This window comes from Lineus longissimus, chromosome 7 (assembly GCF_910592395.1).
Source record: "Lineus longissimus chromosome 7, tnLinLong1.2, whole genome shotgun sequence".
NCBI classification, from domain to species: Eukaryota; Metazoa; Nemertea; class Pilidiophora; order Heteronemertea; family Lineidae; genus Lineus; species Lineus longissimus.
This window is the reverse complement of record NC_088314.1, coordinates 21,031,553-21,057,045: the sequence shown is the minus strand read 5'-3', so window position 1 is coordinate 21,057,045 and position 25,493 is coordinate 21,031,553. Positions and strand designations below refer to the sequence as shown.

Genomic DNA, 25,493 nt, shown 5'->3' with positions numbered 1-25,493 from the left:
TTTTTAGCAAATGTTTTTATTATATTGGTAAACTATTTATGAACAGTGGGAAAGATGTACACATTATGAAGATAGACATGTCATAATATGAAACATGTTAACTTGGAGCATTGATCATAATCATAGGATTCGTCTGAATTCAACACCAATAATGCCAGTGATGGGGAAGCATGGATTTGAAAATGTTAACATCGCTCTGCTGGCCATGGCATACCAGCAAATTGGGCAGCTGTTATGTTTCTGATGTTTTGACTGACCCAGTATCATACAAAGGTTTCTTATTATTCAAGCCTGGGAGTAATAAGCTAAGCCTAGTAGTTGCCCTCCGTGCCAGTATTACAAGGCTGGAGAATGGATTTGAATGAGGCAATATTTGACTGGAATGGTTCCATTGGAAAAGTGTTTCAAGTAAGACAATTGTGAAGGCGATCAAATGTTACTATGAACTGATTAAACAATATCTAGATTTATATTTGATAAAAAGCAATCCTACGTTCCCTGGATTTGAGAGTTCCCAAGGAAACTGAGTGGTGGCGCTGTGATCAATCATTTCAAAACGGCTATACATTCCTGCAAGACATGTGGCGCCCCCAAAAACTGTAACGGACACTAATAATGACTGTGATGACAAGAAGCGTTTCATGATACAGAGGTATACATACACATGATGGTTGACCAAACTAACCTGACCCACACCACCTGAATAATGATGTGTTCACATGTCCAGTGAACACAGGTGGCACCAACCAACTTTGCATAATACAGAGCTGATTGATACATGATATAGGCTCACATCTATACATCTATACACCCATCATACATGTACTAGCTGAATAGAAATATTATAGATACAAATGCCTTTATTCATCTAAATACACAGTTTACCTATGAAAATGTACATGATTAATTTATATGATAGCTGATCCTCCGAAAACAGGACCTAGTTTTGTTTGCCGTTCACATCTAATTTTCACTTAAATTCTTAAAGCTCATCGAAACAGTCTATGCACCGAAGATCAAATCGGAAAAGGTCACTAATGTTGTCAAATGCAACCTGGGACACTCACCTCGAACCCCTTTACTCTCGCCAAAGTCACGCTTTCTTGCACAAACCAGGAGACTCTTGTCTAGAAGTCTCCTGAAGACAATCTCTTCAAGATGTAAGATCTCTACTTCAGAACCCTGTAATGAATCCCATCACAGATCACCGAAGGACTGTTCTTACTTTTCATTTCTAGCTGATTGATTCACAAATCATCTCTTCTGTGCGAAGAAGGGAATGCCAAAGTCGGCAAGAGAAAAGCCGGTTTAAGGCAAGAAATCAAAAAAAATTCTGAAAAAAGGATATGCGATGACAAAACTTACACAATCATTATAAATACCTACAAGTTTTGAGAGAAAGTAACATCTAAACCTACTCATGTGTTGTGAATCAGTAACTAGTGAACTTGACAACATTGCAGATCGTAAATTACATTTACATAATCAATTACCGGTATATCTGTACAGAAATTTGATCATTTAGTAATCGAGAAGACTTGACTTGTTGGTAGAGTTCATGTTCATAAGAAACGACTGTTTTGAGTGCCATCTTGATACAACCCCAAACCTTCCAATCTTGTTTGGCCAGGCTGCCTTGGCTTTCAACATTAAACCACTTTCAAGACCAGTGAATTATTATGGAGCCCATACATGAGCCCATACATGAGCCCATACATGAGCCCATACATGAGCCCATACATGAGACCATACATGAGACCATACATGAGCCCATACATGAGCCCATACATGAGACCATACATGAGCCCATACATGAGACCATACATGAGCCCATACATGAGCCCATACATGAGCCCATACATGAGCCCATACAAAATCTACTATAAAATGACCAAAAAAATGCTATTCCCTGCAATCTGACTTTCCATTAACACTGCTTACCAGAAACAGAACGCGTGATACGTGTTTATGAAACCTCCTCTTTGTGTTCCACATGAATAATGTGTGCTCCCCAGCATATCAATGGCTGCTACCTTTCTCATCGTCAAGGAAACCCGTCATTACTTGAATCAATGTTGGATCATCACCTCGTCACTCACTGTATCAATAATGAGCCAATAAAATCGATAATTTGAACATGATAACACAACATCACCATCCGATTTCAAACTGTTTCATAGTAATCAGGATAATGAAACCCCTGTGGCATAAGAAAGCGGTTATGACAAGGGTTCATGCCATTTAAGGACACATTAATAAAGACAGAAGTATTCCCTACAGGGTAGCCCAAAAATAACCTAAGCCCACAATCAAATTAGAATCTGTAGCAAATTACAAACGGATCAAAACTGGAGCCCTAGCCTGGCCATACTACGAATATCTTAGATTGTGTACCTGATTAATGCTCCAAAACGCGACACAATAGCGCTCAGGCTAAATAGCCCAGAAAGGGTGTCATGACAACTAATATGATGTCAAAACTCAGAAAAAATCAAGTACATGTGATAGCTGTTGCATGCAAAACCCCCCGACACTCACACTGTCAGCTTTTTGCCAGAGACACCACTGTAACCATGGCAACAGCTCTTTTGAAACGCGATCATGATAGAAAATGCCACAGCATCAAAACAAGTTTTTGTTGTATTTCCGCACAAACACTAAAAGTAGGTTTTTCTTAGTTTGTAAAAGATCCATTCAAGTTCCTAGCAGGAGAATATGTAACATTGCAGAGTTCGTTAAATGGAGACACCTGATCAATATAAAACAACACTTCATCAGAATCCTTTCCATACTGGTTCTGTGTATACTGTCAGACAGAGCCCATAGCCCTTTTTGACTGGGAGTTCTGGTGACATCGTCATTGCGTACCTTCTCTACCAGATATAGTTTCCAAGCTTTACATCTAAAATACATGAAGGAACACCAAAAAAAACTTTTCGAAATGTGAAGAAAAAAATTGACCTCACTAAAATTCCTTTCCTAAGAAGAAGAAAACAGTTTGAAAATTCTTTTGAAAAAAACACCAGCGATTGAAAAATAAGGTAACCAAATTATCGTCAGGATAAGGCCTGGCTATGAACTCGGGTGATCAGTTACAAGTCCTCAGCAGGACTGTTCTTCACCTGACAACCAGCATTCTGCCTTTATCTCCAGAAGTAAAAATGTTCCCTCTACTTCTGCGGGTCAACTGATGGCTATTAAAGTCGCTACCAACATACTGACAAGAATCATCAGTCAAATCAAGTTACTCGATGAATCAGAATCCACCTGTCCACACCATACTTTAGCATCTTTCAACATTGTTTGGGTGTCTTCTCATTATTCAATTGAAGGGTACGTGCAAGAAACCCACACTGCTGTTTTAACAAATCTGTAATAAATTTTTTTTGTGCACTTGCGTGTAAAAAGTGTGGATGACTGGTTCTTGCAAGCACTCCTTCGATAAGCATGACGTCAATTGTATAATAATCTAGCATGACGTCCATTGTATATCATAGCGGACATTGAAACAAAGACATTGGTACCAAAGACATGGTTCATGATATTGGTATGTTAGATATCAGCAGGACATCTAAACAAATGAGGTGATCGATGACTGTGTTCTCCTCGCAATGATGGCCTTCCACATTAAGCCAATGGGTTAAGTCACTGTTTAAACTGTTCCACATAACAAAAATATAGAATCGTCAGCGATAATAGGTGTCGACTGGCTGACTGGCAGTTTCACCGTGTTAAAAGTGATTACCTAATGTTCACCTTGCTAACGAGCTGATGACATTGTTGAACTTTTCCACATAGAAAATAAAACAGAATCGTGGTAAGAACACATAAGCTGGGAAAGCGGAGTCATTAGGGTGGTACATATGGTGGCGGTGAGCGGTGCATCTGAACCTGGCGTGGGCGTTGCTGGCGATGATCCGCAGACATGAATGGTGGTGGAGGCTGGTATGGTGGCGAATTGTCGCGATCGTCATAATCACGCTCATCCTCGGTGGATTCGATCGGATCCTTATGATCTGATGGTGGAGAGGGTGGGATGCTACCGGAGCGGTGGTACTCAGGTGGTGGCAAGGGGGGCTTCTCCTCAGGCATGATGAGCGGTTTCGTTGGTGGGTCTGGTTTATCTTCTAACTCATCGGCGAAGATGACCGGTATGCCCTTGTTGACGAACGTATGCTTGTCTTCATGGGAGAGTTTCCCCTTGTGTTTTTTACGATACAAAACGCACGCAATGATTGCGGCCAACAGAATCATAGCCGCGATCACAACCGCAGGCACAACGGTGGTGATTAACAAATTATCCTCACTTGTCTCACGTGATTTGCCGTCTTCTGATTGGCCAGTTTCTGGGCTCACAACGTATGGTGTTTTGTCATCCATGTTTTGCACGACAACTATGCCATCATCACCGTCTGCACTCTTGCCGATAGCTTTAAAGATCAAGCCCTGGCAGGCGCCTAGGGCCCGAGCACCAGCTGTCTTGATGCGGTACGGCCGCATGATGTCCACGAATGATTGTGTCAGTGTCTTCTTATCGGTTATGATGTAAGACAGCAACTGGTTGATTTCCAGCGCAGGGCAGGGGGCCATCTCCACGCTCGTGTTTGTCCAGGAAAATAAAACCGAGCCTGGATTCAGGCTGGTGATGATGATATTATCAGCATTATTATCGCCATAGAGGCGAGCAATCTTATTAACAACCGTCAAGCTATTCACCACGTTATCCTTGAAGATGTTATAATCAAAGTCGATGGAGATCATAAACTCATGATTTATCTTATTAATATGGGGTAATCTCTTCATAACAACTTGAAGTGGTGTACGAGCGATCTTCCCACCGCTATCAATTGCGGCTAATTCATAATTGAACTCTAACTTGCGTGGCATCTTTCCACCACGTGATTTTTGCGGGAGCAACACGCCCTGAAGTATCTGCTGCTTTTCCTTCAGCTGGAGCCAATGAGATCGCGGCACACTCATGTGCTCACGTAACAGCATCAGTTTCAGGTTCCTCGTGTCTCCATCCTCTTCATCCTTGAACAGCTCCGGTGGGATCTTGATGCTGATCATCCGGCCAAAGTTGCCATCGATTCTCTTGAACACCCTCTTGTTGGGAAAAGGGGTCTTGTTCTTCTCAGGTTCAGGTGACACAGGTTCTTTGGATGGCTTCGTCTTCTCCTTGGATCTCGACGGCTTGATCTCAGTGCTGGTACTTGTGATCGTCGGCTCCGAGGTCGATGGCATTGATGGGAACTGAGTATATGTCGGTAAGAACGGCGTCGGTAGAGGTGCTGTGTACGATGTGGTCGTAAGAGGGCGCTCACCTGGCATGCTCGGTTGGACCAGGATTGCTGTACGAGATACTGCTTGTTCCGGTGATGGAGTTGTATAGATAATCTTACTCCGCGAAGGCTGCATCTCAACACCAACCATTGTTGATGTAACTTTGATATGAGCGGTAGGCACGATAGGGGTCATTGATGGTGTCGCCATTGGGCTCTTGTATTTATTGCCATTAGGCCGACGGGATTTTTTATGCATGTGGCGCCCGGCAGTTTTTGTGCGATGATGCTTTGTCTGTTTGGGCGATGCCATGTTTGGTATATTCCTCGAAAATCCATCCTCTGTTTCACCAAAATAATCCTCCGTGTCAGTCTGTCCTCCAGTGACCTTTGTAGGAGGAGATGCCTCTAAAGCTGCTGTGGCTTGGATGGCTCGCCTCTTACGTGACAACAGGACTGACTGAGGGCGATTGTTCGTCACACTCCACCCCACAATCGGATGGCCAATGATCTTAGCCATGCTCCCATCACGAGCTGAAGACTCCACCTTCTCAAGGATTGCCATGTTCTCTGCATCAACACTCCCGCAGCCAATCTGCCAGGATAGGACAACACCAGGTTTCTGACGATCCTGTGTGTTACCAGGCCCAGCAACAAGAGCACTCTTGTCATAAGCAGGTTCATCTCCGAGCGGATGAAGGCGGAGGAAATCCGGACTTACACTCAGATGATTGATGATACTATTAAAAACCTTTGCCCTGTCATTCCCGGTCAGACTCGCCATGTCAGCGTCCAGGATAATCTTAGTCATGGTGACCGGATCGTCACTACGGCAATTCTCCCAGACTTTTGTTCGTTCGGTCATTGGTGAGTAGAGGAGCTGCTGCGGTGAGTGGTCATCTTTGACGACAACTGTGAAGAAGTGTTTCACCATGCCAGATAGTGGTTCCTCTGGCACGAGGGCTATATTGTGTTCCCCCACATCATCTGTGGATGGGACGCCCTCGAGCTGGTCGCTCAACGTGTCGTATGTCAACCAGGTTGGCAAGGAATCCCGACTTATCTCCTTTATCTGGAAAGACAGAGGTCAACATGACGTAAGGCATTTGTTCGAAGACCAAAGTGAGGTTTGAAATTTACATGATTAATAACATAAAAGAGGAAAGAAAAGTGGTTTTTCTCTTTTTCTGTGTTCGCCTGGGAAGAAACGAATGAAACAAGATTCCCTAAATTCTTCTTATATGTTGAATCGATCATCTACTTGATGTAACGTGTCAGAGGATAAACAGTGTCTTGTTTTCAATGCACAACAACCTAACTCAATCTTGAGTGTCAAGTGATGTGGTTGAGTGGAAGAGCCGGACACAAAAAGTAACAAACCCGAGAAATGGAGTTGTTTATTCATGTTACTTTCGGGTGTCACTTTCAGAGATTGATCATCAAACATTTATTGATCATTACCAAAGTAATTTTTGCCCAATAGACCGTAGGATTTAATACCGCACGGCTCATACAGCTTTATGCCAGTTATAAGCTTGGGAGATAGTTTTTGGCTGATTAAGCTGAACAACATATGGTTCCGAAACCAACATCATTTGGCATAAAGATTCATTTTCAAAGCTATTGTTAGAGAAGATCTTTAAGGTTATCATAGTGTTCACATATCAAATCAGTTGATTGATTGGCTACATTCAGGGAAACCAATCTTGACTCTCTATTGGCAATCAATAGCTTTCAAAATAATTGATTTTGAAATGGAATCGGAAAATAACATCTGTATTTTCAGTTTTCACCAAAGCTCTATTTTTCTGTTATTTTGGGATATGTTAGAATTTTCTTGCAGTTTTTGTTAAAATAGCCCCAGGACTAATGGCAGGGTTAATGGCAATATACTGGTCCCTTTTTGATGTGATCAATTAGTCGTGTACAGGCTGAATAAGTGGCTCATGATGTGATTCTCAGCTTGAGTTAGAATAAGAGGATAGGTTGACGCAGGATAAGCCATTACTCATTAGCACTTGGTAAAGGTTATAATAAGCCGGAGGCGAAAAGAAAATGTCATGTCTGGCAGAGGTTGAGGTATAACACAAGGGGGTGACATCTGTGGAGGAGGGTGGATACAACACTAAAATAGGCAGCATAACGACCATTATAGAGTAGAGCGACATGGCAAGCAAACCTATGATTTCACATAATTCAGTACAAGTGTTTTCAAAACCTAATGCAGAATTCGTAAATTTGAATTTGAGAACGCAGAGGCTAAGTTCACAAATGATGCAGGCTGATGGATCTGCAATCAATTGGAATAGCTTGATTGACCTAGAATACGTCAATCAAGGATGTTTGCTGGACTGGGAACTTGCAGAATGGGTACCGACCACTCTCCTCACCTTGTATTTTCCACTCTGTTTTTTCAACCCTAAATTGTACTGGAACAGCTTCCCGACGGTGGCCTTTGTGTCCGGTAGATTCCAACTAGCATCCGTGGCCATGGGCAGTTCATCTCTGAGTAATGATTGGATGTCGTTGGTCTCCTCAATGCTGTTGACACTCATGATGTCACACAACAAGACAGTCACTATCAATACAGAATATGTAATCGAGTGTGCGCTTCTTCGCTTGCACCCCCTGGAGGGTGAGCATAGAGTTGCTGTAGTCATGGTGTTTTGTTACAGAATTGACGTTTCGTTTCTATCTTTCCATAATCTGCTATAGTGTTATATTTTCCTGGTGGGAACTGTAATGAGAGAATCATGGGAACAATAAACAAATGTTTTGACATTTGTACAAATTCTTGTCCTCTGGGTAAAAGCCATGCCAAATCAAAGTCAGAAATACTTTTATACTTAAGCAGCATTTTGACAATAAAATGAAACGGCCAAGGGCCATTGTGCTCACCGTATAGATATTTGGTGATTAGGAATTCATCCTGGTTAAGAAACATGCTGCATGTACAGTAAATAGGTCAAACCAAAGTCGGTATAACATGTGATGTATCGTTGCTTGGAATACCTACCATAAAAATATCATTGAAAACAAGTAAATAAATATCATTGAAAACAAGTCACTAATAAGTTGTATAGACTCCCCTGCGGTGAGCCAAAAAGTGCGACTTCCAGATCGATGCGAAATGAGCTTCGTTTACCTGCAAGTGATTCCAGGGATAAGTTCAGCTCTGGAAGTAGCATGTTTTGATCATTCTCTACTTGAGCCAGATAAACTTGCAACTTCATATCACTGCCTCTTTGTTCATTGGTGATGTTGGTGGGATATTTTGACTTCTCTGAAGAACGCTTGAGCAGTGTTGCGATGCAGGTCTACAAGACTCTAATGAGTCATTGGTAAACCTCACACAATCACTGACACATGTCCTCTATCAAACATCACTCAAAGACAAAACCTCCACCTCTACATTGCTTTAGTTAACTCAGTGTTCATACCATTCAACATGTTGTTGAAGCCTCCTGGACTTGAGCAGTAACCTCCACCTCTACATTGCTTTAGTTAACTCAGTGTTCATACCATTCAACATGTTGTTGAAGCCTCCTGGACTTGAGCAGTGAGGAGTTTCATGTCATAACTGGCAAACATGTTCAAGAATAACCAGATCCAACATCCTCATCACACAACATGGCAAAAGAGCCACATTACAATGTAATACTTGGATGTCCGCAAATAAATGTCAAACAAACTTTCAGAGTGGTTTGATAGAACCTAATGTATGGCAATCCTCCCTAATTGATAAAATGCATGCAAAAAGACAATTTAGTCACGAACCACTTGTGTAATGTCCCTTTACAAGCAATAGTTAATATCAATTTAGAAGAAGCAGAAAGATCGCGTGTGGGAGACGTACCGTCAATACATTAGCTGATGCATGATGGGAAGGCTGAAGGCGAGATTAGAGAAATATGCTTAACCCTATGGATGTCAAAATAAATACATTTTATCAGCAAGGCTTAGCACCAAGCTACTACGCAGGCCTTTAGAGAACTTCATTCTCTAATATATCAGGCTTAGCACCAAGCTACCAAGCAGGCCTTTAGAGAACTTCATGCTCCAATATATTGGGCTTAGCACCAAGCTACCAAGCAGGCCTTTAGAGAACTTCATTCTCTAATATATCAGGCTTAGCACCAAGCTACCAAGCAGGCCTTTAGAGAACTTCATGCTCTAATATATATTGGGCTTAGCACCAAGCTACCAAGCAGGCCTTTAGAGAACTTCATGCTCTAATATATCGGGCTTAGCACCAAGCTACCACGCAGGCCTTTAGAGAACTTCATGCTCTAATATATTGGGCTTAGCACCAAGCTACCAAGCAGGCCTTTAGAGAACTTCATGCTATGGAGTAAACAAAGCGACTCCAGAGAAATGTTAACACGTAGTGGCGCCATAAGGCTACCCATGTGAGCTAAGAAGAGCACCTACATTATCAGCACAGTAGCTATTCCTATGCCTTGAGAGAAAAACGTATTGAATACCATTGCAGCCATTCTCCGTTCAATTATTCATTCTCCAATCTATTATCATTATTGATGATTTTTCTCCCGAAATGACATTCTGAGTATCTGATGCGGCAAATTCCATCAGAAACCCCACAACCTCGTGCCCGCAGACACAGAAACTCATTGCGGGTAATGAAGCTATGAGAATACGAATGGAGAAGACCGTCAGTGTCTTTATGATCGGATCATACTATTGAAAGGAGCACACCAGGGAAAGAGCACACCTACCCCACAAAGGATGAGTTGGCTAAGACTGACCGTTCAACCCCTCATCATCTGGATGAACAACTGAATGACTGTTGCTGTGGCATGTAGAATGCCTTCCCAGCAGCTCATCCCAAAGCATCAGATAAGCTCTACCTTACAGAAACATAAGAAACTGCATTGATGTTCATTCATAATTAGAATGGGCCGTCAGCAATTCCCAGGACCCGTCCTTTAACTTCAATCCTGACGAGACACACAGACACAGACAAATCAATACAAAGGCAATGCGACATGATGAAGGTGGTCTCTGTGGTTGCGAGGTAGCGTCACGCAGGATGAGATAGCGATTAAGGGCTATGGAAGAAGTCTTTGCCAGGATTTCAGTAACAGGCAAAGCTGAATGGTCATGTTTGCGAGAACATACTACCAACGTAAATAAGGTAGTTTGGGCCCTAGACAAAGGCTAAAGGCTAGAGGCTACTGCTGAAAGGTTAGGAGAACCGGAGGATACGATTATCACATGGATTGATACAGCAAGCTCTCGCAAACTTGTTAGTTACATGAAATGCCAGTTTGAGCCAAAGGTTATTGCTGAACTGTGTATAAAGTGCATTGCCATACACTGTGCAAAGCATAACTTACTCAAATCACTAAAACATTGAATACGAGTCACAGGATTATAAGCTATTCTGCACGTTATGGTAATAATCAATGATCAAACGTTTTGAAGTACACAGTGACTCAGTTTATGACAATATTTAGTGTTGACAACTTGATAAGCGCAAGTTATTAGCATTAGAGATATTGATAGGGTATCAATTCTACGCCCCTATTAAGATATGAAGGTATCAGACTTTGACATCCCCTTCTCTTCTGCTTGTAATCCTCTGTTATGCAAAGATTGCAAGATGAGCACATTGACAGTGAGCTCACTCACAAGGTGAACTCAAAGTTCCATACAGCTGTCTGACGCACCATCAAAATCTGGTCATGTGTCAGCGTACGAATTCGGCCTCAATTTCTAAAACAAACTATGGAAACCCAGAAAGCAAATTTGAGTAATAAGGCTCTAAGTTATTCCTTTGACATTTTTAGGGAAGCTCACTCCAAGTCTGGTCTTGAGTCAGCGCATGAATCAGGCTTCAGCCTACTCTGTGGAAAAACAGAACAAACCTTTTTTGAGTGGTTTCACCTGACATCATCACCTACCATGCTGGAGGAACAGACAGAAGAAAGCAAGCCCAAATGACCATGACAGCATTTGATTCAGTCTTAAAATCTTTGTTCTGCCCTCCAACATGGCTGACCGTGTAAACCTCTAAGTTCCTCATTGTCATTTTAGGGAAGCTCACTCACACATGATGTAGACCTAATATAGCAGCTACAACATCTGACAAGTCTGACAAGCAACGTTCACTTAATGGCTAGCAATGACAATCGTAATTATGGTAACATTAATATGCCATCATTTTTAACTCTAATATCTGCCCATGCATTCATTACGCCCAAGCCCACAGCACCCAGCAAGCAATGGGGCCCTGGTAATATGGTAACATGCATGACATGGAAACAAAGGTTTATTGTTATTTATGCCATGGCAGGTAATCAATTCAGAGATAATAGTTTAGCCACTGGAGATTACTTTTCAGTTAAAAACCTGGCATTTGTATTTTCAAACCAAAAGTATTGCTGTATGTTTAAAACCACTTTAAAAAAAGAACAGTACATGTATGTCAGATTCAATGCTTCTCAATTCTTTTGGATCAAGTAGCAAGAATGGGAAGTCACCAACCATCAGAGTGACCACCACAAATCCATGCTAGAGCCAGGCAATTAGTGATAAGGAACCAATCACTTCTTGATTGAAGTTTCATGATAATAGTGGTGACCAACAAATCATGCTTTCTTTTCGATCCATCCAGCATGAATTATGGCCAAGATAATTGAACATGTTGAAGGTCACATTTCATTCATCAACAGTTTCTGCCATTTCCACCACTTACCTTTTACCTCAGATCAACTTGTGACTCACTTTACTCACATTTATCAGGCGGTCTGGTGGCTGTTTGGGACAAATATAAACACACAGAGGGTATGTTTGGATGGTTTTCAATAAAAGCAGATCTTTATCAGCAACATGGCAGGCAAAGTACTTTTTGTAAAGTACCCCGCAAACAAGCCATTTTTGTCACTGTGACCTGTAATCATGATTGCAAGCATCAAAAATTCCTCTTCTGTGGTGGTTATCGCTGGTGGCTGCGACAAGAAATGGGGAGAACAGCAACTAGCTATCAATATCAATCCCAGCGATTCAAAGTTTAACTTGCAGATGAGAGATTTTTTGTCGCTCATCCCAGCAATTATACTCACAGATCACAACGACTAATATCCCTCTCCAAATTGGTTCATTCGAAACCAAAACTGCCCACCAAGAGTCCACAAGCAATTCCTGAGGCAAACTACAAGCTAAAACTGCTCACACCAAGACAGATGGCCTAAAGTTCTGACCCTTTGAAGGGCCTGCTTGATTACAGACAACTGGCATTGTGATTATATTATAATGGATAATCGTGGACAAGGATTTATCATCTTTCATCATGTTCTGCCAGCACTTCTAAGTTTTTCTTTTCAATTCTGCTATTAGAATGATGTGCAATGATGGAGAAAAACAACACATAACATTTCTAATGAGGCCTCTGCTGTGATGTCATATCAACCAGCAGTGCGAACATGGTGACGTTCTGTAGTACATGAAGGCTGTTTGGAGGTTGGGACAGTGGGGTCATGAATATCAAAGCAAGACAAGGGGGATCATTTGGTTGAAACTCACCCCCTTTTGTATCTTCATTATAATGTTTAACCATGTCTGGTATAAAAGTCCGAAATAAACGGGTAAAGCTTCCTTCCTATCAATCATCACAGCCTGAGAAACTTGATATATTTCCTTATTGATATCCTGATTGGCAGATATGCGGAGTATGTCAAGTGGTCAATTATAATCAGTCCTGGGGTCAAGACAAGTGTTTCTTGAATCTCTCAACTCATCTTACTGAGAGCATGGGTATGTATCACAGTATACAATAACATGATCGATACTGGCCTTGACTTGACTGGAGGGACAGCCAAATGAACCAAACAAGAACAATGGCCATGTTCCTTCAGGGACCAAAGAGTATTACAAAGTACGAGAGAACTCCGCCAGTCGCTCACGTTCAATTGGCCAGTTCAAAGCTGTCAAGTTTTGGGGAAGTGTTTTCTTTTTTGACAATTATGATACAATTGAAAATCAATGACCCCTCTTAAGATCAGTAGTCAGCCTGAGGTGACTTGGCTGTACGTTTGGGCTATCTGATCACAAATTTGAAACATTTCCCGTAACATTTCTCTTGGTATAAGATGATGAAACCCAACAACATGGTTCCAGATTAAAAGCCTCACGCTGCATATGTCCCATGTCAAGAGATTCACACTATGATCCAAACAGCTGTCATTAAAAGCCGCCATCGATGCTCTTCATGACTTCACTTGACGGCAGATCCAAAATGACCACCAGGGGATGAACTAGGATGAAGGAGTAACATCCATCATCTTCCCAATGGCAGATGCTACCAACCCTTTGCCACTGCCTCTGTAGCTGGGGCATGATCAGAGCAGCTCATTGCAACTGATCTGATGGAGGGATTAGAGGGGCTTTGCAATCTTAATCATGAGTTGAATCGTTTGTTGGACGCACAGAGGGGAACTCAGTGTCCTGGTGGCAGTTGAGGTTAACTGACACTGACCTCAACCACCATGAAACAGTCAAAGCGCACTAGATCAGCTCAGCTCATCCAATGGATTTGGATTCTTAATTCATGTAATCAAATCTGTGAATTACTTGTTGACTCAATGGAGAGAAAAATGGCAGTGATAATGTTGTTATCTTCATAGCCATGGGAGCTGAGTTTCTGAAATCTGATGAAAAACTTTCCATGTATTGCTATTAGCAATAACCAGTAACCCTTTGACTGCCAATGAAGTCGTACAATGCATTTTAAACTGACCAACTCAATTTATAGTAGATGGCACTCCAATCCATCCAACTTGAAGCAGACTCAAAATGTGCCAGGTGGCTTACATAAGGGCAAACGACATAAGGCAGCCTCCCCCCGGCAGATCTGAGAAAATCAACAGGGTGACTGCTGCAAAAGCTGTTGAGGGAAGTTTTAAAAAGCTCTGGCGCTGAAAAAGTTAAGAAATGAACTAAATCAGGATGTCAGGAATGTTCAAATGTTTTTTCAACATTGCTCAAGTATGAAATGATTTGATAACGAGTCAAATTGCTTCCTCTCATTTGAATCAAATAGGTGATTAGTCACCACATTACATGACTAATTCACATTTACACAGCATTCTCTACACCATCCCAATAAACTGTAACCGGCTTGTTTCAGGATTTCTACGCAACCAGTTGTACTACGGGATAGTCTCTGGTGCATTCCAAGCGTATGCCTGGTGACATTAAACCTCAGCCTCAGTCCTTGGTCTGAGAACACTACCCTGAGAGTTCATCATGATGTTTCAACCAAGCGTGCTGGAAACCCTGACCACCATGCCTGCCACTCTAACTAACTTAGTTTGAGAGACACATCAGCATTGAACTTGACACTTTTATACAGGATTGCCATGACGTCAACTAACAAGTTTTCCGAATCACAAAACGAAAGACCAAGCCGACAAGGGCCTTGGTTTTCCCATTAGAGCATGGGGTTAAAATGGTGCATGATCAAATGGCAATAGACAGGAAGCAATGAACAATAGCTGGCTGCTCCACCGTGTTGACAACATGATGAGAGTGATGAGAGAGTCACAGCCAGGCCTCGCCCTCGCTTTCATAAAAAAATAGCGTTTCCAGCCTTGGATATAGAATCAAGCTGCTAATTAACTGAGAACAAACATCACCAATCAATCAACAAGAAACTGCTCAGTCGAATTAAAACTGGGGCTCTGAAAGGAAATGCGGGAAATCAATATTCCTCACCAAGACACCTCCTGCTGTCTACAGGGGAAACTAGGACAATGCTGGCCAAGAGAGCAGCAGGGCTCAGTAAAAACTGCACAGTTTGGCATCCCAGTGTTCTGGGAAAATGGGCAAGAATATTTCGAAGTAAAACCAACACAATGCAAATGTTGGCTGGTGGTATCTATTCTTTAATGAGAACATATTTTGAAAACCTGATTCCATCCCTATCATGCCCTCTGTACATGTTCCTTTCGCAACTATTGGCTTTGGCCACTATCTGCATTACTTCCAAAAATCATCTTGGTGTTGACATCTCTACACCTTCCCCCAATTCTAAGTCTCCCAGGGATGGCAATCAGCAACAGGAACAGCAACACCAATGTCCACTCCAGCAGTTCCTCCTGTAAATGCCACAACACTAACACATCAACACAAACTTATACGTGTTCGAATATGTGACCCATCACATCAAAACCAGGCGTATGTCTGCACAGAAGATGAGCCTAAATAACACCAGGAGATCATGGAAGAAATTGATGTGCTCATATTTCACAAAAGGCAGACAATAGAGAAATGAACAAACAGTCGGTCTCAGCAGCACATCAGCAACACGCACCACTGAAAAAGCCAAGGCACGAACAATGTTGTTTTCTCCACTTTTTGCACCACATTTTGAGCTGACATCCTCAGCTGCTGGCCTGCCTTGGCCAACAAAGCTGTACTAAACCACAACCATCAGTTTCATGAATCAACACAATCTCCACGCAACTCAAATCCTTCCTCCCCAAACCCACACTTGACCAGTGGGTATCTTCTGATACCCCAAGTGTGACCAGGAGGTCATTTCTGATACCCCAGAGTCACCCATTACAGGCATTATGAAGCTACTCATTATCATTGGTCACCAGATGCCACAGTCATTACGTTAATGGCAGAACGATGAATTAATGATTACTAATTGAACCATTTAAAATTGCATCACAGATGCAACTGGCTATTTCAGTGGAAGCATCGGCATCACTTGTAACTAAAGAGGTCAGTGAAAGAATGAACACTAAACATGAATACCAAGAGCACCAGATCCGGTTAAGTAAACCTATTACAAGTAAAGTGATGTTGGATAGAGAGAGTTGGAGCTCTGGTGTGCACTGAAGGCCATGTGTCTCTATAGAACCACACCTTAATCGGTCGCCATACAAAAGGGAAACACAATTTTTAAAGGGGTACATTTACCGGCAGTAGTGTCAATGGTTTTAAAACAGGTAGGCAGTTTGCAATTCAGGGCAGTGCATTCCAGGAGCCTAATGGCACTAGCATTCTCTAGCCCAGAATGCTTTCAGACATCACTCTATCTCGCCTTATCGAAGACAGATACTGAGGGAGCTAATGAGAGATTCCAGACAACCAATGTTCAATATCTCCGAGCAAAGATACAGCAGGATGTAACTGGGAGCAAGGTGCACTCAATGATCAATAGAGTCACGGTACATCAAAGGGCACAACACAAGAGGAGGCCACTGTCTCATGGTGACACTGGCATCTGACAGTACATGATATAGAGTCATGGTACATCAAAGGGCATGTCTGATGAAGATAGCAATGTTCCACTTGTCACCAGGGCATAATGGAGTGAGTTCCTAAATTCTCCCTGACACACTTGCTGCCTGGATTCTGTCCTGAACCTGCTGCAACCCTAACCTAATCAATGGTAATGTTATCTATTGTTTACTGACTGCCATTAATTATAAACAGTTTAAACTAGAGCCAAGATCAACAACCCTGATTCAGGGGAAGGTTTGACTTGTGTGTAGAGTACTCTAGTACAAGTGGCTGGCCACTGGCTGGCACTGGGAGTGGGACAATTTGACATGTTGGTGACAACTCAAGTTCCAGTAGAAACCACTGGGAGCGTATCTTGCTAACCACTTCAGTGTTTACCAGTGAGGTCCATTAATTACTTTGCATTGGAACACCTCTGCGTCATGCTCAAGCAATCCCCTTGCTGCAACCATTACCATCCGGGATGCTGCCATGCCAATGACATCAATCATCCTCCACCCAACCAACCATGACATACAACTTGTTGGAACACCCACTCATCACTAATGAATTTCATCAAGATGAAAAATACACGCACCGTAGAAGCTCGATAGATGTCCATGCGGAAAAAGGCTTGTGAAAAATCATGATTTGTTCACTGGGATGTCTTCTTTTATTTCTAGGCAAGGGCAATATCAACTCTGTGTGGACCACTCAATGAGAAGACCGACGTTGACTCATGTATTTCTTTGACCATCTTTGTTTGGGGCATGCCATCTATCAGAACAGTTTCTGCCAATTCCTGAATCCTCAGAGACACCATTCTCAGTGCCCTTGACCTTAATTCACCAATGAGATCAGCATGAAAGTGATCAAAGTCCAGGATAGCCTCTCATTCCAGCAGTAAAAGAACAGGAGTTTTCTTATGTCAGAACTGAGACATCATCCTCATCAGCCGACCTTGACATTATCACTGAGATCACCATCAAAGCGTCAATATCATCATCTCAAATATCGCGATTGATTTTAGCGAGTATAGCAAGCAAATCTCTCCAATACCAAGATGTGTGCTATGATCTAGAGGAGCTGGGGCTATAGCTGAATCATTTATCAGCAAATGTCACAGTCGATAATGCTGTTTTAGAGCAAATGTTCACTATGTATGTTGAAAATAGTGCAGAGGAGAGCATCGACTGAACACACATACTCACTGAATCATCCAGCTGTGAAGTACAAATATTTATTTTAATAAGGTTAGTCGTACCCATATTACGCCTACCAACAATCCAACAAGCTGATCCAAGACCATGATCACATGAGATCACATGAGATCAGCTTGCTTCTCCATTGACAGCATGCATCAGAATTAGTGAGATCAGCTTGCTTCTCCATTGCAGCATGCATCAGAATTAGTGAGCTTATATATTTTTGATAGCATCGAGAAAACCAATTCTAAACCGCTGCTAATTGGGCAATTCCGAGAATACCGGACCTGAAACTGGGTGAATCGACTATTGCTCAATTCACTGCAAAAACCATCAGCATGAATACTCCATAATGGGATGGGAAGTTGACCACCTGGTGCCTATGACCATCAGGTTTCCGGCCGACCTAAGACTGGTCTTACTGAGAGGACTCATTACCAACATCCCTCGTGTTGATCCACCACTTTCCATTGTATGATCTTGCCGACAGACAACAAATTAGCACTGGTGCTCCAAGTGAAGAGGAAGAATCCAATAAGAGATTATTACATCTTCAGACTCGAGTTCAAAGCATGTCCAAAACATTAACCTCAACGAGGTAATGTGACTATATGAGTTCACCCCATCAGGTCCTTTCCTATACCGAGGCCACCCTGAGCTTGCACCTCAACGGTGACTCATGATAGCAAGCATGTCGAATGAGTTCTGCAATTTTATTTGATTCCATAAAGAAAAACAATGAAAAAGCCAAAGAATCAAGACAGCAGTGACAGAATGATCCCTCCTGTCCGTATTACAACCAGTTCTACCATACCAGAATGGCCTATTCCATCTGTTTCAACTACATTTACCAATATTCCATTATCATTTACAGTCATACACTCTCATCGGTATTTGTCAATATTATTTACGCCAGAAATAAGTATGTGCGGATCATAGAGTGGCGGTATTATGATGTACCAGTGATTTATTTAGGCATGGTACACCTTCACTCTACCGATTCTGTTTTAGTGCATGATGAACGTGTTGCATGTGCAGGTTACATTGGGATCCAGTGGAGTAAGAGCACCAGGCTTGTTGTAACCTCAAGGTTCCACCTAGCCAGGGAGAGGTGTATAATTTGATACAGATCAGAAAGAGCACAAAGTGTAGCCCTGTATGGGCAGCTCCTGGAGTTCTTCTGCAGAGGAGAAACTTGGCAAAGTTGGCTGATCACAATAGTTCCAGATCCCAAGATGCCCTAGATTGATCTGAACGGTGGGAGACAGAGCATCGCCCCCGGGATGGAAACCCAATAGCACCTTCCGATGGCGTCCCCAGCTCACATAACCAATGCACCAATGTTATTTTCTTTATAAGTTCTTGGCAAAAGAAGCGTAAGACCATTAGACATGATCTTTATTGACATGCCTTTGATTGTGACATTGTAACAAGACCAAATACATCCAGCCAGTAAACATGGCTCAATACATTGGTAGACAAACAGTCTTTTGTGTCTGCCTCATACATGTCAAAAGCACTACAATCACCACTGATAGGACAAGTACACAACTTATAATCTGCCAAAGAAATGACTTGATTTCAAGACTGGTGAGAAAAGACTGATGACTGTCTAAAAGTTTGAAAGAAATGGATACTTTCTGGAAAAAACTGGTCGCACACAATCAATCTAATTTGTACCAGGCTTTGTTTCATGGCAGCTGATGTTGATTCCTCAGAGGAGGCACATTTCAGATCTTGCAGCTTTCATAGCTCAGCATTTGGGGCAAAGTGTAACATGTGCTCAGGAGGTGTTTACTTGCTCAAGGAAATCACTGAACATGCTTGAGATGATCCCAAGTGCTCCATTACCCAGCACACCCCAGGCTTGTTGCAGACATGAATTCAGCATTGATCGCTCAATTTTCATCGGCAGAGCATATAATAACAGGTTTGGTGAATCTGACTCTGAAGGAGAGAGCATCTAAACTTTCTAGAATTCCACCACATAAAATCATGATGACAGCAACAACATTTTTCTGTAGATCACTCAGTCTGCGATCTAGGCCAAATTGTATCCTTATCTGCTATAAACTCAGCCTGCAATCATAACAACCCACCGATTAGGCCTACTGCTTTTACCCACAGACAAGCATATTCCTGACCTCACACTGACCCAAACCTTTATTACCTTTTCTCTGCTCAAATCACAATCCAAACATGAAACTTACCAAAAACAATTGTGAGTCACTTTTTCACTTCCTGAAGTAGACATTCTCTGAATAACAGGTTTACAGTTTACTTATGGCTCATTAAGTTACAGAATACTATAACTGAAGTATCAACATGACTTTATAAGCATGAAAGTAGGCATTCATTCATGTTTAAGAGTGGGAGCTAATTTGATTAGGTACTGACTATACAATGCAAGGCCAAAGGCATTAAACGCCTTTTCAAAATAGCTACAGATACTAACATGTCTACTCAATGAGTGGACTGCGAGCCTTTACGTATGAGTAGTCCTCTTCCAGACCCAGTCAATCGTGTGAGGGCAAGACAACCTTTCTCACAGGGGGACTGCAGGTGCCGTTTGGTTTGGGAATGCAGCAATCCCTGTCAACAATTCTCAAGAAAATCAAAGGATACTGGACTCTTCAACAGCGCAGCGCTGCAACGCATAACAAAGGGAGGTTCCACTGTATCAACCTGTAACTCGCTGGATATCAAACTCCAGTCAGCTCAGCTCTGCCTGAAGCCCATACAGGCAATGCAACCCTTCTTCATGTCCACAGTAGAGACATGCTGTTGAAGTTGCAAATACAAAACAAATTCACATAATTACTATTGCTCATTCCTATACAGAATCCACAACAACAGACATGCTGCTGAAGAACCATACAAAAACAATCATTTTAATAGCCCTCGAGCCAACCATGACGTTATCATTAGTGTTGTTTGCAAGCTAATTAGGCAGATACCATCCCCTTTGGCTTTGAGTCCTGCACTGGAAACACCACGTTACATGCAAGGAGAAGAGGAATACAAACAGTCACAATAGAGCTTAATCAACCAGTCCAGCAGAGTATCAGTATCAGTGCATTTTAAGTAAAAAATGATCTTGAAGCTTGTGATGAAAGTTAGCTACTTTACACATCCTCAATTCACCTAAACATCATTTACTGCCGATATTTAATGGTTTGCACTATACATGTAGTTGAAATTTTGAAAGTTTGTGTCTGACAGTGCCTTTGCGAAAAAAGTGAGAAAAAAAAATTTGCGAAACAGTTGTCTTGACACAACATCGGACCAAACAAATGGGTTTTTGGTTTAGTTTGAGTTATGGGTAGGGTACATGACTCAGAACAACCAACTGAAACTTTGATAATTCGGTCACGTTTGTCTATAAGCCGAAAATTTTCACCCAATAGTTGACCACTGACCGACAACCCCATCGTTCTACAACATGGTGACTGACCATGTCACAAGGTATGTTCGTGATAAACAAGGCAACTTACACCATAACATGTACCACCTATCCTCAGGGGACCCTGCCCGCCTAGGCCTAGACCTTTTCTGAAGACCATTGTACAGTTATGAAAATCTCCTACATCATCATCATCCATCAGCTGACCATTGACACCACAACACACATCATTCTAAACCATGGCGACTGATCAAGTCCGGAGGAATGTTTGCTGTCGCCAACCACGCAGCATTGTCATTTTTTATCTCCAAAGATATCACTCGAGGAGAGTGTGTGTGGTCTACACAGGGGTGCCTCTGATGATTCATACTGCCTACTAGTCTTCTGCTTCCAATTGTCAACTAACAGGAACAGAGTGTGGGTACAAAGCAAGACTTAAGCCAACCAAGCTATCTACTGGCCTGCTGAGAGCTCAGACCTGGCTAAAAAACTATGGCATGCCCTGTTACCTATCTACTGGCCTGCCGAGAGCTCAGACCTGGCTACAAAACTATGGCATGCCCTGTTGCCTATCTACTGACCTGCCGAGAGCTCAGACCTGGCTACAAAACTATGGCATGCCCTGTTGCCTATCTACTGACCTGCCGAGAGCTCAGACCTGGCTACAAAACTATGGCATGCCCTGTTACCTATCTACTGGCCTGCCGAGAGCTCAGACCTGGCTACAAAACTATGGCATACCCTGTTACCTATCTACTGGCCTGCCGAGAGCTCAGACCTGGCTACAAAACTATGGCATGCCCTGTTACCTATCTACCGGCCTGCCGAGAGCTCAGACCTGGCTACAAAACTATGGCATGCCCTGTTACCTATCTACCGGCCTGCCGAGAGCTCAGACCTGGCTACAAAACTATGGCATGCCCTGTTACCTATCTACTGGCCTGCCGAGAGCTTAGACCTGGCTACAAAACTATGGCATGCCCTGTTGCCTATCTACCGGCCTGCCGAGAGCTCAGACCTGGCTACAAAACTATGGCATGCCCTGGTTTTTGGTTGTAAACTAAGAAAGAGCATTCATTGTTAACTGCATTGTTCCTTGTATCACTCATAGGCAGCCCACTTTGTATAGGCCTACTTGTGTTGCAAACGTCATGCTGAAAGCAAGCATGAAGACAAAAGCGAAAACACAGGTTGCCCATTTAGTAAAGTCTGTAAAACAACACCGTCAATCAACTTTGGACATACATATAATTGTCAAACCTCATGAAACGATGACGCCCTGCCTCGCTGGGGGCACCCTGTTGCCCTTTTATCAAAAAGAAAATGCCCTGCCTTTTTCCCCAAAAAATGCACAATTGGCTCCATAAAATCTCTTCTGTACCATAAAACTAATCAAAAGTAGAAATTGCCACAATGAAAAATGCCCTTTTTTGGCTGAAAATCTTGAGAGTCCTAAGTTGCCTTTTTGAAATCCTGGCTGAAACACTAGCACAATCAACTCATTTGCTCCTGCTACAACAAGCTGCATTGAGGCTGATCAATACTTGAAGAGGCAAAGTTGAATGAAATGACAGTGTTACATGTAAGTAGAGGAGACTGTGTGGTTACCCCGAGTCACACAATACAAACACACTCGGGCATGGGAGGATCGTACATTGAAAGCTTTCTGTGCCACTGTCATCCTTACTCTTACTCTTAGGGTATCATACTACTTCTCTGATGTAACAATAGCCAAGTCTTGGTGGTCACGATGTCCCACTGTGGAATGGATGATAGATACAGCTGAAAGGGCACATGAACTGATGGTCACTGTTGGTATTCAATGAGTATAGAAGAGGTTCAGCAACTTTCAGGACAGTCAGTGAGACATAGAATTTGTCCAAGTCACTTGAGCACTTGAGCAAAAGTTGCCATCCACACTAGAAATCTGCAGCTCTTTATTGAACAGCTGCTGGCCTGGCAACAGTTCCCACTGCTTCTCCTCCAAAAGATTTTTAATGATCATTATCTCCACAGACATTGAACTGTTCTTCGCAGGAAATAATGATGACTGCCCAACACAACATCAGGTGCGCCACCATGATTCCTCAACCAAATACAAGGATTTCACTCGATAAAAACATGAACGATCTTTCTGAGTGATTGACTATTTTGCTGATGTCTGGGAATAATCACGGTGTTGTAGAACAAGTTGTACACGGAGATCAGGTAAACTGGCACTGCCTTCATCAAAGTGTGTAGGTAGGCCAAGCAGATCAGAAGTGAGAACACTGGCACTGCCTTCATCAAAATGTGTAGGTAGGCCAAGCAGATCAGAAGTGAGAACACTGGCACTGCCTTCATCAAAGTGTGTAGGTAGGCCAAGCAGATCAGAAGTGAGAACACTGGCACTGCCTTCATCAAAGTGTGTAGGTAGGCCAAGCAGATCAGAAGTGAGAACACTGGCAAATGGAAATCAAGAAATATTGTCCTCGAATACCACTACCCCAAGTTTCAATTAAACGAACGTGCTGTGTTGGAGGACAACAACGGATGCAATGATATTTTACAGACCTTCAGCTAAGGTAGTGATGAACGCGAAGTATTTTTGGCTGTGATGACAACAAAAAGGGAAAATGCCAAGTTATCCGGCCTACTGCTAAGAGTTGGCCCTCCTCCCCGATACCCTCACGCCTCGGGCCATGGTCGGGCGAGGGTCTTGAACTTTTTATTTTAATGCAAAGTAAGATGTGCGACAAGGATAAAGGCTCATTCATAAGTGAATGCGAGTTTGGTAGCCTGTTGTTGGTGGGTAAATGCATAAGAGGCAGAGACTGCCGTAAGAATAGCCGCAGTCTTCACTGAAACATGACAGTTCTCCATGAAGATGTGGGAGGGCTATGCAAATACAATGTTGCAGTGTATTCTCTAGTGTAAAATGCAGAGAAATATGACAAATGGAACACGAAAATAAAACTACAGATAAAATCATTTTCTAAAATAGTCACGCTTACCTTTCCGGAATAGATGGGTTGAGTACAGTGTTTATTTTTGTATTCTTCCTTGTAGTAAGAAATATCTATCCAAACTAGCTGGAAAATGGTGATTCTCTAAGCTAAAATCGGTACAACTCATGAAATTTCGCTAGTTCTCGGGAAAACCCGCGATCAACGAGATTTCTCACCGAGTCTTTAGTTTCACGAAATAAGACAGATGGCAGCACCTGACGGCCACTAGCTTTTCATTGGTATTTCAGGAGCCGTCCAGGCTTTCGTGATTAACTTGACTGATTGAGACGAACGAGTTCTGTTCAATACTGTAAATACAGGTATTTCAGGAGTCGTCCCATACCGAATTCCCGGCATTGGTATCACCTATTTCGTCTCTTGACAGGGTGTCTTCCGACTTCGCCCCTTCCCGCTTCGCCCCTTCCCACTTCGCTCCTTCCGACTTCGCCCCTCCCCACTTCGCCCCTTTTTACTTCGCCCCATTCCACTTCGCGATGGAGATACAGGTTTTTGATACTCTACATCGTATACAAAACCCTGAGAAAATCCAGTACAATCCGATGGGTGGCTGTTCCGATTACTTTACGCACCTTGAAGAGTTTAGGTTCAGATTGGCGTTATGATACAACAAATTTGAAATATCGAGAGGCGGTGTATATTTAAAACCACTGATTACGTCAGGATGACCTCAGCAGTGAATTCGACAATCACACTTCGGCGGACTTGGTTCCATGATTGTAATTCTGGCCGACCCACGATGACCACTGAATTGCCCCGAAAGTCCACCCCTCCCCCGAATGATCAGTACTGTGTCTGTTTAACTCTCGCATCCTCTAACCTCACTTACCGGGTGTTAGTGACGGTGGCTGTCTCCAGGGGATAGCGCAGAGCGGCAGCGCACTGAGTGACAATACTGACATGTTCAGTTGTGACATTGAGTTATAAGGGTAGACAAACACTTGCTATCCCATTGGTTCATCCCGGGTTTTGGTCAATCAAAACGCAAGTCTTCCCTCCCTCGATCGTTTGTGTAGAACAGCAGCAGCACAGACACAACGTTTGTAAAACGTATTTTGATAAAACAATGGGAGAAATAGCGAGTGAATCACAACACTATATATAAGTCACAGTATGTCTATCAGGATAATAAAATTAACCAGGCCTTGTTGTTGATTACTACATTTCGCGATGCGGTAGACACGGCATGGATGCTAGTCTAGGGTTCAACCTATCAATCGCCCGCCTCCCAAAAAGGGAAAGATGCAATGTTGATCGACGGAATAGTAGAATTGCAAGATAATTTTAGGCAAGTGCCTAGTTCCAATTTCTTAGCCTAGACGGCATTACCTGACAGTGACGA

General features: G+C 42.6%; 1 protein-coding gene across 2 annotated transcripts; it reads right to left on the bottom strand.

Annotated features, from left to right (window-relative positions):
* On the bottom strand, positions 1 to 24,281 carry LOC135490719 (dystroglycan 1-like). Of its 2 annotated transcripts, none has more exons than XM_064776110.1 (3): positions 24,140 to 24,281; positions 7,673 to 8,019; positions 1 to 6,354 (listed from the first exon to the last, which is right to left on the bottom strand). In XM_064776110.1, exons 2-3 carry the CDS (start codon positions 7,940 to 7,942, stop codon positions 3,850 to 3,852), a joined length of 2,775 nt encoding a protein of 924 aa, XP_064632180.1. In that variant the 5' UTR covers positions 7,943 to 8,019; positions 24,140 to 24,281; the 3' UTR covers positions 1 to 3,849. The 2 variants fall into 2 exon arrangements, with proteins under 2 accessions (XP_064632180.1, XP_064632181.1); XM_064776111.1 differs by lacking the exon at positions 24,140 to 24,281 and adding an exon at positions 12,828 to 12,919.
* Between the last annotated feature and the right edge of the window lie 1,212 nt (positions 24,282 to 25,493).